Source organism: Lupinus angustifolius, chromosome LG14, assembly GCF_001865875.1.
Source record: "Lupinus angustifolius cultivar Tanjil chromosome LG14, LupAngTanjil_v1.0, whole genome shotgun sequence".
Lineage (NCBI taxonomy): Eukaryota > Viridiplantae > Streptophyta > Magnoliopsida > Fabales > Fabaceae > Lupinus > Lupinus angustifolius.
Window position 1 is genome coordinate 1,839,080 of NC_032022.1, and position 12,726 is coordinate 1,851,805.

The 12,726-nt window shown below is 36.8% G+C and overlaps 2 protein-coding genes across 2 annotated transcripts; both read right to left on the minus strand.

The window, feature by feature from the left end:
- On the minus strand, positions 4,157 to 9,393 carry LOC109327030. The gene is made up of 5 exons (XM_019560000.1): positions 9,059 to 9,393; positions 8,029 to 8,135; positions 7,345 to 7,521; positions 4,765 to 6,743; positions 4,157 to 4,387 (listed from the first exon to the last, which is right to left on the minus strand). Exons 1-5 carry the CDS (start codon positions 9,253 to 9,255, stop codon positions 4,238 to 4,240), a joined length of 2,610 nt encoding a protein of 869 aa, XP_019415545.1. The 5' UTR covers positions 9,256 to 9,393; the 3' UTR covers positions 4,157 to 4,237.
- LOC109326512 lies at positions 11,755 to 12,704 on the minus strand. The gene has a single exon (XM_019559210.1). The coding sequence runs from the start codon at positions 12,405 to 12,407 to the stop codon at positions 11,859 to 11,861; it is 549 nt and encodes a 182-aa protein (XP_019414755.1). The 5' UTR covers positions 12,408 to 12,704; the 3' UTR covers positions 11,755 to 11,858.

A 12,726-nucleotide genomic window follows, 5' to 3' on the forward strand; every position in this document is an offset into this window, starting at 1 on the left:
TGAGAAATATGAGAAAGTGTACAATGGAAGAAAGAATCCTAATTAATTCCCTTAATCAATTCCCTTACATCAATGTTATTTCCCAAAAAAACCTCTATACAATAAACCCCCTTCACTATTTATACTAACTCCTCCCTTCATGTGTTCAGTTTCGTCAGTTACACTACTTGGAAGATTCCAGCACTATTGCTGCCACGTGGATTAGGAGTGCCACATGGCCTTCTCTGGTATACCCGGGTAATGGATGGTCTCTCCTGCATCCTATCAATACTCCCTCCTAAAAGAGTCAGCTTGTCCTCAAGGGAAAATTGAGGAAAAGCTTCCTGAATTTGCGTCGCCGACTCTCACGAATTTTCACACGCCAATGGATTTTCCCATTGCACCAACACTTCCACATTTCCACCACTATCAACTCAGTATTGCAAGATTTCAGCCGGATGCACCTTCAACTCAAACTCTTTGAATAGCATAGTCGGAAGGGGTTGAGATTGCTGAGTCGACTTCAAACTCGTGTCTGGATCGGAAGTGCCAACCGATAGGCTACGAGGCCAATTCGCTTTAAAACCCGATATGGTGCATAAAATTTAGCAGATAACTTGGTTGAAGGTCTCGCTGCTAAAATTTTCATCTTATACGACTCAAGTTTCAAGAACACCTAATCTTTAACTTCAAACTCGACCTCACGTCTATGCTTATCTGCTTGGACCTTCATCAAATCTTGCGCCCTCAGCAAATTCTGCTGCAACTCTTGAATAACCAAGTCTATGGAAATCAAGAGTTGATTCACCTCTTCTACCTTAGATATAAAAGTACACCCTTTAATCAAAATAGGAGGATCTCTTCCATATAAAGCTTTGAAAGGGTCATCTCAGCAGAAACGTTGTCCGTAATGTTGAACCAAAACTCTGCCCATGAAAGTCATTCTACCCATTTCTCCGGCTTGGGCCCCACGAAGCATCGGAGGTAGGTTTCCAAACTGCAATTGACCACCTCGGCCTGAGGATGGTAAGTTGTATTGTACTTCAATCGAGTACCTGCCAAACGGAAAAGTTCTTGCCAGAATTGCCTCAGAAAAATCTGATCACGATCTAAAACTATCGAGGATGGAAAGCCATGCAGTCACACCACCTCTTTCACAAACATGGCGTTATATCCTTAACTATGTATGGATGCCCGAGAGGATAATAGTGAGCATACTTAGTGAGCTGGTCAACCACCACAAAGATCGTATCATTGCCACTAGACCTTGGCAATCCAGAAATAAAGTCCATAGAGATATCTTGTCATACTTGTGTAGGAATGGGCAATGGTTGTAAGACCCTTGAGGTGCTAAAGTTGAATATTTCTTGTCTTGACAAACATCACAAGCCTCGACATACTGCTTCACATAACCCCGCATGCCATCCCAGTAGAAGAAACTGGAGACCCATTTGTATGTTCGAAAAAATCCGGAATGCCCTCCTAATACACTATCATGGTACTCAACTAGAATCAAAGGCAACTTAGTTGACGTCTTCGATGATACCAATATTCCCTTATAAAGTAAACGTCTGCCTGAAATTGAAAAGCCAGGTGAGATTCTGGATTCCCTGCAAGATCCTGAATCACTTTTCTCCACTTAGGATCATGTTGCACCTCTTGGAACCATTCCTCGACATCACCTAAGTTAGTCACCGAGAGTGCGGTATAGAAGGCCTTTCGCTATAAGGCATCAACCACATAATTTTCCTTACCAGGCTTGAACTGAATTTCAAAGTCCAAGCCGATTAGCTTCACCACCCATTTAAACTGTTATTCACCGAATAGCCTCTGATCGGTAAGGAATTTTAAACTCCTTTGGTCAGTTTTGATTACCAAGTGGTGGCCCATCAAATAATGTTTCCATTTTTACACCGCTTGAACCAAAACCATCAACTCTCATTCGTATACCAACTTCAATTGGGATCGAGTTGATAGACCTTTACTCCAGAAAGATAAAGGTCAGCCTTCCTGCATCAAAACAACCATTATCCCTTTACTAGAAGCATTTGTTTCTACCACCAATGTCTTCGAAAAATCGGGTACGACCAACATTGTTAAACTGACCATGGTCGCCTTTAGAGTCTGAAAAGCGGTAGTGGCTGCCTCGGTCCACACAAAATTATCCCTTTTCAGCAAATCCGTGAGAGGTTTGACAATTCGACCATAACCTTGCACAAACTGACAGTAGTATCCAGTGAGATCCATAAATCCCCTTAAACTCTTTAAATCGTGGGGCATAGGCCAAGAACTCATGGTGGCCACCTTCGACTCATCTGCAGCCACTCCGGAATGAAAGATGATATGGCCCAAATACTCCAAGCTAGATCTCACAAAATTGCACTTCTTCTTATTAACCTTCAATGAATTATCTCGCAAAGTAGTCAATACTTTCCTCAAATGCTCATCATGAGACTCTTCATCGCAACTATAAGCTAATATATCGTCGAAGAAGACTAAAGCAAATCGTCTCAAATATAGCCGCAATACCTCATTCATGAGAGCTTAGAAGGTTGAAGGAGCATTAGTGAGTCCAAAAGGCATCACAACAAACTCATAATAGCCTTCATGTGTTCGGAAAGCAGTCTTCTCAATATCTTCGCTTCTCATCCGGATATGATGATACCCTGACTTCAAATCGAGTTTAGTAAAGATGGCAGCCCCTCCAATTTCATCCAACAATTCCTCTATAATAGGGATGGGGAATTTGTTGGGTATAGTCACCTTATTTAGTGCGCGATAATCTACGTAGTATCGCCAACCTCCATCTTTCTTCTTCACCAAAATCACGGCGCTGGAATAAGGACTGATGCTATGTCTGATAACCCCGAATTCCATCATTTCCCTAACCAAGCTCTCTATCTCTATTTTTCTGGTAGTGCGGGTACTTGTAGGGCCCCACATTAGGGATCGCAACCCCCTCAGTCAAATGTATCATGTGATCATGCCTTCTAGCAAGAGGAAGGCCTATAGGATCAGTAAACAACTCCTCAAAGTCCTCGAACAATTTCAACATTCTAAGTGAATTGCCCTCAACCACTTCCCTCTCTCGGCTAGGTGATTCATACTGCATGAGCAACCCTTCCCCTTCGGTCATGAGCACTTGCAGCAAGGCTACAAAAGAAAGCTCAGTTTTAGCCAATGTCAGATTACCAATAATTCGAATCAATTTTTGCCCTTTTCTGACCATGAGTTCCAATTTTCCAAAATCAACTTTAACTTCACCCAATCCAGCCAACTGTTCTTTGTGTTGCTTGGCGAGTGCTTCGGCGGATTCCGATCGCATTCGCATCTCTTCACGTTCTTGTTCCCAATCTTCTCCCGATCGCGACATACTTTGTGTCTTCATCAATCAATGGTCGAAATCCAAGTCTTCTCAGGACACCAGAACCGGTGCTCTGATACCAGTGATAACATCAGTACAAAAACGTACAAAAAGAATAGGAAGAAAATTGATTCAGGATCAATTGGATCCTGAATGCTAAATGCTTTTATTGAATGTGAGAAATATGAGAAAGTGTACAATGGAAGAAGGAACCCTAATTGATTCCCTGAATCAATTCCCTTATACCAATGTTATTTCCCAAAAAAACCTCTATACAATAATCCCTTCACTATTTATACTAACCCCTCCCTACATGTGTTCAGTTTCGATAGTTACACTGCCTACAAGATTCCAGCACTGTTGCTACCACGTGGATTAGGAGTGCCATGTGACCTTCTCTGGTATACCCGAGTAATGGGTAGTCTCCCCTGCACCCTATCATTCTACTTTATGTTATCACAAATTTCCTTGCTACCTTTCTTTTTGGGTGCCTAAAGGTATGAGTGGGTTGATGAAGAATGCTGTTTATTTTGCCAAGTTTTTCGTTTATCATATAGGTTCTTTAAGGGTGGAACTAGGGAAGCTTCCTTAGGAGGTTAGAGATGATTTTTGGGTTAAAAGTTACAGGTGGCATGATGGAAATTAAGGTTCACGATAACTTTATGCATTCCTTGGTCTAGTAGTATAATGCTTCACTAATCACCATGTATCGTACTAGGTCAAATGTACATTAAAGCATCAGACAAAAGAGTTAATATACATTTCACCTTTGTTTACATCTACAAACCTTTGTTGGGATAGTTGAAGTGAAGTAGAAGTAGAAGAAACTCATTTTATTTCACTGAAGAATGGTAGTTACAAAACTGTATATACATGTTAATACAACATTTAACCTCACATCTCAGACAAAAGATTGCTAATTTTCCTAAGCTCCTTGAGAGCTGACATGGCAGTAACCTGGCCTTTGCCAACAAGAACATTTTTAGATAAATTCTCCACTGAGGCTCCTTGGCCCTGCTCTTTCTGGAAAACTGATTCAATTACCTGCACCACAAAAACATTCATTAGGATAACAATTATGAATGAAATTTTGAACCAACCCAAGGGAAAGAAATATTCATCAGCTTGAGTTTTAAAGGTCGGCCGGCTTAGCCAATGCATAAGGCTCCCTCACCTAGGTATACATTGCCTTACCCTCGCAAGTGAAGATATTGTTTCCAAGATTTGAATCCATGACCTTCGGGTTACAAGGTAGACAACGTTACCGTTGCGCCATTGAGTTATAAAGCATTATGATTCGTTCAAACATTTTCAAAATTAAATTATAGATAGATAAAATGAAGGGGGGCAAGCCTTTAAATTCTACATATCTTCACTCAATAGTTTGTTGTTGAATGAGTGATAGTCAGAAAGAACTTTACCTGAATATGGTCAAGAATAGACTGCCTAATGTTCTTCAAAGTGCCCATCACATTCTGGTCCACAGAATCTCCTTTGCAACTAACAGAACTATCATGTGCATTTGCGGTAGAAGACTCCGGTGGTGGAGTATTACTTTTATTACTACAATTGTTGGCCGACTTTGCAGCCTCTGCAGCAGCACCTACTTTCTCAGAGATAAACTCGACAGTATTCCGTCCTAACTTAAGTAACCACTGGAACTTATTCTGTTTTCTTTCCTTAGGATCTGTGGCTGAATTTCCTTCATTGTTGCAATTGGACCCTGATTTCTCGGTCAGTGAAGAGATTGGCACAAGTGGAACATCAAGGACGGTTTGTGAAGTTTCATTGCATTCATCAATGGATAAGTTAGACGCAACACTAGTTTCATTGCTTTCATCAATGGATAATTTAGACGCAACACTAGTTTCAATGCATTCATCAATGGATAATTTAGACGCAACACTAGTTTCAATGCATTCATCAATGGATAAGGTAGACGCAACACTAGTTTTCGCTGAGGTAATTTCATAATCATTGGCCCCATTTGGAGGACTACTTGGATCAGAGAATGCAGAAAAGTCTTCCTCACTGCCTGCACTTCCACTTGGACATCTCTCATCAGATGAGTAGTTGCTATCGCCTTTACGGTCATCACCTTGTTGCTCCACTTCAACTGCTTCAGAAAGATTATCATGCTGGCACAGGATTTCGTGACATTTCGTTTGTTCTGTAGCTTCTTCCATGCCAAGTGCCTTACGAAGATCTTTTACCAAACTGCGCCTCACAGGTGCCTTAGGTAACTTTTTGCCACTGTGAATCCTTGATGAAGGTGGATCAGATTCTGTTCTTCTCAGAATGATCTTAACCTTTTCTATCCATCCCTTTTTCTGAGTTGGAATCGATTTTTGTACATCATCTTGCTTATTTTCTTCAGTATTGTGGACAACTCTCCACTTTTCTTCCCAATAGCTATCAGGTAACAAATTCGGAGGGTTTTTTGGAGACACGGGTTCAGATGGAAGAGTCACAGACCTTGGAAACACTGATTTACCTTGGTGATGAGACTCTTGAAACAAAGGTGAAGAGGGTAAAATATCAACACTTAATGCAAGAGTCTGCAAGGATTTAGCCTTTTCTACTAGTTTTTCAATATTAATGTCTTCGGGGAAGTTTAATAATCTCTGGAGACAGGTTGTCGGATTTTCAGCTGCAAGGAGTGAAGATCTTAAATGGAGTAACATTGCTACAGCCATAGCTGAGATAAATGCTCCACGAGGTGAATGTAAGATCCTGAACCTCCACTCTATGCCATCACCAGCACTTTTTTCCACTTTACTATTATTATCTGATGCAAAGATCTCATCCCAGATGATCAAGAGGTTGTCAAGTGAAAATTCTCGTCCAAATAAAATTCGCAACCATCGGAGAGAGAAGTACTGGGGTTCAACACCAAGATCCAGAAGATGGCTATGTAGAGATGAATCTACAAGAGACAACAAATGATATAATGCACTAGAAGCTTCAATCATAGGGGGGAGGCCACTAAGGGACCCGGCTATAGGAGAGGAAGAGAAGAAATCGGTCGTTGCAACTGAACCATGGGACATTAAAGCATCAAACATACAGTAAGCATCATGTTCAATGAATTTCTCTGATAAAACAATACCCAGTTCACCTTCCACACCATAAGCATCACTTAGCAATATAATTGTCTGTATGTCAGGATCAAGCTCGTCAAGACGATTGACTTTCATTGAATTTCCATGGGAGCCAGTTTCATCCTCCACCAAGTCTTGAGATTTTCGTAAACCAAAGCTGTAACAAAGATCATTCTTTTGACATAAAAGGCCATCAAATCTGTCTAGGAAGAGATCTTCATAAAGCTTTCGAACTTCGGAAAGACGCTCCAGATCGACTTGGAGAACATAAACCAGAGGAGCAATTAATTCGTGCATTCCTATCAAATAAGTGAACGAAAGAAATTCATTAATGTAAAGTCAACTATTTTCATAACATAATACCAAAGCAGAACTAGTTATCTGAAAGCCTGGAAGCTGAACTAATGGGATTTAATTATACTAAATATTAGGTTCCACAACAACAAAAATTTGTTGATAAAAGAACATTAGGTTCCTCAACAATTTAATCATCTAACTTTTGAGTTATGTGCATGAATAATGAATTAATCTAACAATAAAACAGATAAAGTTCAGCGTATCTTTGAAGAATTTGGAGCAATCAATGCAAAAGCCGGTCAGGACAAGTCGGCAGGAAAGAACTTCAGATATAAAAACTGTACATTAATGTCCAATCCTATTGCTCATAGCCTAGGTATTTATGTTTTCCTTTAATGTTTAAACATGAGATTGAAATGGTTAAAGCGTATGACAGCATTCTTTTGACTGTTAAAGTAAAGGTTTACTCAGTTGTAATTGTAAACTGTTGGAGGAAAAAAATTAGACAACCATCACAAAACGAGAAAGCATATTCAAAATGAACGTAAATTTTACTTAAAATTTATGTATTATTTGCCACAATTGCTTGGATGAGAAATTTACCTTGTCTATAACCACATTCTGGGTGCCGGAGACACCAAAGTAATAGAATTCGTCTCAACATGCCTTGGCATCCTGGTGTCTGGAAATAACTGCCATGCTCTGGGTATAAACGTGATAAATCCTGATCAACCATTCTCTCTAGCTCCGCACTGCGAAAAAAGTGACTCCATGTACTATCTGCATATAAAGCCCACATTTTATTTATCAATTATCACAGATAAAATTCAATTCATACTAACAAGAGACAGAGGTGGCGAATTGCAAGAAATCTACTTGATAGAATTCCAACACAAAGACAACATATGCAACAATTTAGATTTTTCCTTATATATCATCTGCCTTTTTATACCATGTTTGTTGATTGCCTCTAATTCTTACCTTAATCTTCTCATGGATTAAATTTACAGCGGGCATGGCTATATTCCTCCCGAACAAATTAAATTTTCATTTATGAAACCTTAGAAAAAAGCAATAGGTATATAATCTGGAAACTAAAATATACCATGTGATGGGGCTCTAATAGTCGAAGATAGCATATATGAACATTGTGGATATTTAACATGGTCTCTACTTTGTAAGAATTTAGGTAAGTATATTGGATGAATCAGCGATCTGTAACTAGATCTGTATAGTTATCAGCATGTGAGATGCTTGCATGGAGGATTGAGAAAACATAACATTTACCTGGATTTTGTGAAAGTGGATTGTCCATGACAAGATCGGGTGGTGAACGACTTCCATCCTTCGTAATATGCGGTTCAACCAAGAGGTGCCTTCTTAATCTGGCATACCTGATAATTACAACAGTAAACACCTGTATCAAACAACTCGTCTCGAAAATGCCATAGAAACACTGGAATCATAAATTAAGCAACCCTTGATGCCAAAAGAAGAAACAACTTAATCTTCTTTTCCTTTTTAGTGATCAAATATAACCAACAACCAAATGGAAGACTAAACATATATTGACTAGACTTTGACTTTAACAAAAGGAATACAGCCCAAATTCACATGTCAGAATTTTCTCAAATGAAAAGGACAAAGATTTCATTCTGCATGATTCTGTAACTGCATTCAAACAAAATGAGCATACTATATCTTCATGCTCATCGCCACGGATAATCTGAAGTCATTTTTTAGAGTCCAACTAATTCTAGCCAAGCCGAAAGACCGATCAAAGTGAACAAAACTCCCTCATCACCTATTAATCAAACCCAAACCCAAACCCGTGACCTTACTGAAAGGGAACCTGACTCTCCCTGCCACTCAAACTAATAGGTTACTGAATTTAAGGAACACAAAGACAACAAAAAAAGTAATGAAATTTACATCATCATTATTATTATAATCAAAATTTTAAACCTAGAAACAATTATACGAGGATAAAACTGCATACATTTACACCTCATTAGATATAGTCTCGTAACTCGTGCACTTAACCACCTTTTTTATAATCAAAATTTTAAACCTAGAAATTTGCGATGATAAAATTGCTTACATTTACACCCTATTATTTATAGTCTCGTAACTCGTGCACTTAACCACCTTTTTTATAATTAAAATTTTAAACCTAGAAATAACTTTGCGAGGATAAAGTTGCTTACAACTAGAGACCCTGTTAGACACTAGTCTCGGTCACTCGTGCACTGAATCGCCTTTTTTATAATCAAAATTAAAACAACAGTACAACATTATTACTATGGAGCTGATTTACCTCCTTCTGGAATCAGCAGTGACTCGGCGAAGATCATCAATGGAAGTTGAAGATGACAAAACCCCAAGATTTATGCGCCACTGTAGCCCTCTAAGATCACCGAATCGCCGATTCTCCGAGCTCCGACAAACATAGTCGGACTTCAACGGCGGAAGTGACGGTGGCGACGACAACGGATCCATAAAAGATGGTGGCATGATCTTCCACAGTTCCTCACAAACCCCAATTGAAAAAGATTAGAACTTTCAGAAAAAAACTAGAAAATAAAAAAAAATCTTAATTACTTCATAAACCCTAAATTACTTGAATTTTTTACTTGGAATGTAAAGGAATAAGAATAAGAAGGTTATTTAATTGAGTTTGAAGGTTGATGAAGAAGGAGAATTTATGTGGAAGAGTTGAGGTGGCTTTTTATTTATTTATGGTTAAAATTTAATTTGAGAAAATCAATATTTTGTACATTTTAGTGTATTTGTTTTTTTATTCACTATGTTTATTTTTTTCTTATTATCAATGATATATTTTCACCCTTTGTGTAAGGAACTAATAACTTTCAAATTTCATGGTTGTTCATTATAACAAAAATCACTCACAGAATCAAACATTTGACTTTTTGATCCTATTAAAATTAAAGATATAACAAGATTTTATATCATTAGATCAACACTTTAATTATTATGTTTTGCTTCAAGATACATGAACGATGAAAAGTGTGAGGGACACTTGTTAGCATATAAAGGTGAGGAAGGAAAAGAGAAAAGGTGAGTGGCATTTGTGTAATACAAATATCAAATATGTTTTTTTAGGTAATGATGAGTATGGTAAGTTGTCATATTATGGTGAAATTTTAATATCATTTTTTTAGGTATTTCTCTTACTACCATTATTTTGTTTTTATTTTTAATTTTAGTATATTATGTTTGGATTTGATTTTGTTTGAGTGGTAAGGGAGGTTGTTGTATTGGGTAATGGAGTATGGTAAGGTGTGTTATTATGGTGAAATTTTAATATCATTTTTTTAAAGTATTTTCTCTTTTTCTTCCTACCATTATTTATTTTTTTGAAATTTGAGTATTATTATGTTTGGGTTTGGTATTGTTTGTGACTAGTAGGAAAGTTGTGAATATTTGTGTGACACCTTGGTCAATGGTGGTTGCTTTACTCATTGATAGCCAATTTGATATCCTTTTGTGATAAATTTGCTTCTAATTCTACAGCTGTTTTTCTCTTTATTTTAGAAAAGGACAATTGTATTTTTTTTTTCATTTTTTTAAAAAAGGGAAAATTTATGTGATATGTAGTTTTTATTTATATTTTCTAATGTATCCATAGATTGTTTTTGGAGTCAGATATGTTTTGTTGAGGAAGATATGATTTTTAGAGGGAGTTTGTTTTCTATTAAGGATGGAAACGAGCCGAATCGAATTGAATCAGAGGTTAAAGTGATAAGAATTGATTTAGTTTGAAATTCGACTTCAATTTAACACGAGTTATTTTTTTAGTTCGAGTTCGATACCAATGGTCCACATCCATTACAATTAACCATAAAATTGCAAAACAAAACCTAAGATAACAAGTGCAGTGTTGGTTATTCTTGATGAACGACTATTTGGTTTCTTCGTCACTATTCTTCACGTCTCCTTATTGTGTTTCAAAATAAAACATAAGATACCATGTTTTCCTTTAACATCACCCCTCACATCTCTTCAATGTGTTTCATCAAAATCATCCATGTTTCTAGCTTTTCCTTAAATTAATGTTTTTCTTCATTTTGTAGTTTTTAATGCAAAGCATCCGGGTTGAAAATCTGGCTTATTCTGATTATTAACGGTTCAATTTGCTTGAACTGTTTTCTGAACGACTCAAAACAGTTTAATATAGAGTTTGTTTATGTCTCACTCTTTTTGCGTTATTAAACATGATTTATCAGAAAAATATTCAATAATTACAATTTTAACTTGAACAGTTTTTTTAACAAATCAAAAATAATACTACATGGAGTGGTATAAAAAGTGTTACTTGAGTTCATCTTTTTTTCGGCATGTTCATTAAGGATAGGGCTTGTCTTATTACCCATGGCTAGAAAGTGTGAGACAATCAATACAAGCTATACCTAATTGTAGTTTCCAATCTTGTATTTATATTTGTTAATCACAATACTTTTCTCATGACACTAGTTTCATATAGTCCATAAATAACACTAGTTTCTCTTCTATTATTGTTTCTTAAATATACCTTTCTCAAGGAGAGTAGCTTCACTTACCATTTTCTCCTTGTTTTAATTTGCTAAAACAATGTGTACCCAAAACAAATTTAGTATTACTATAGGATTGAAAAGCCAAAAGATTAAAAAATGAAACTACTTCATTAATGTTTCTCCTCATTATTTTTTGCAGGGTATGAAGTTTATCTTCGATTCTTGTGCACAACACATGAGATTGATGTTCATGAATTAAAGAATTATACAAACTTGCCATGTAACAATACCACAAGTCATCCAACTAATTTAAACACTTCATCCATTAAGTTTTGAATTCCAATCATTTGGATCATATCTTGAGAAATATTCATAAGTAATTAGACTCATGAAATATTGAAAATATTTTGGTTGTCAAATTTTCCTCATACATGGATAACATTAGAAAAATAAAACAATTTTCACTTGACAATGATCTGATATCTCAAACCATGTTTCAGACTATGTTTTTGCTTTAATATTATTGGTGTGGGATATGGTTTAAGACAACAGATCCTTGTCGATTCTTCCTCTCTCCCCAACCCAAGGATCTTGCAAACATCATCAATGATTTTCATGCAAATCTGATTCACTTCTTCTATTAAATGACCTTTCTCTAATAGTATCCAATAATGGCTTCCATGGCTGCAATCTCAATGAATTTCTTGCTCCATAAGTCATACCATTTTGCTCAGCCACAACCCCTAATCTTCTAGGACTCCTTGAAGGTGAACTCCAAATATTACACAACTCATTTTGGCTTGGCAAAGAAGGACTAGTTTCAAGGATCCTTTTGCTACCACACCTTGTTTTAGCTATTGTTGTGAGCCTTTTTGCAAGCGAAGCCAATCCGACCGGAGAAAAATTCGCGTGTAGAATCGAGTATGGCAGCATGAAGTACACATTCCCTAGTTGGAGTTGTGAGTCTCCCTTGAGTGGCTGAGAAGTAGAAGATAGAAGCTGGATTGAAGTGCAAACAAAGTGCTTAGGGGAATTTCCAATGACTTGGTTCACTGAAATTGGTTCATCAAAATCTTCTACATAACCATTTAGATGAACCAAACGGATAATGTTGCTTGTGGAGGATGAACTAGAAGAAAAACAACCTCCCATATTGGCTTCTCTATAGGTAAATTATGCAGAATGAAAGAGTTATACTTATGGCTATGATAACTATATATAATTATATCATATAGTATGTATCATATGATATAATATAATTATATACAATATACAATAGGGTTTTGACTATTGATATATAGCTGGTTTTTTAAGCACCCTTTGAAAATGGATGGTTATATATTTGGTTACCTAAACCTTTGTTTTCTAACTATTTCCATGCATATATATCTCTTCTTGTAGCTTCAATTTCTTGGTAAACAAAAGGGTGGTTTTTTCATAATTTGTAAACACAAGGTGATATATATATATA

Excerpts from the sequence above, each read along its gene's own strand:
- LOC109326512 (XM_019559210.1), bottom strand. The coding sequence starts at position 12,407 with ATGGGAGGTTGTTTTTCTTCTAGTTCATCCTCCACAAGCAACATTATC.
- LOC109327030 (XM_019560000.1), bottom strand. The coding sequence starts at position 9,255 with ATGCCACCATCTTTTATGGATCCGTTGTCGTCGCCACCGTCACTTCCG. Across the intron at positions 8,136-9,058 it reads ACTGCTGATTCCAGAAGGAG|GTATGCCAGATTAAGAAGGC; the intron begins GTAAATCAGCTC and ends TGTAATTATCAG. Across the intron at positions 4,388-4,764 it reads CTATTCTTGACCATATTCAG|GTAATTGAATCAGTTTTCCA; the intron begins GTAAAGTTCTTT and ends TTTGTGGTGCAG.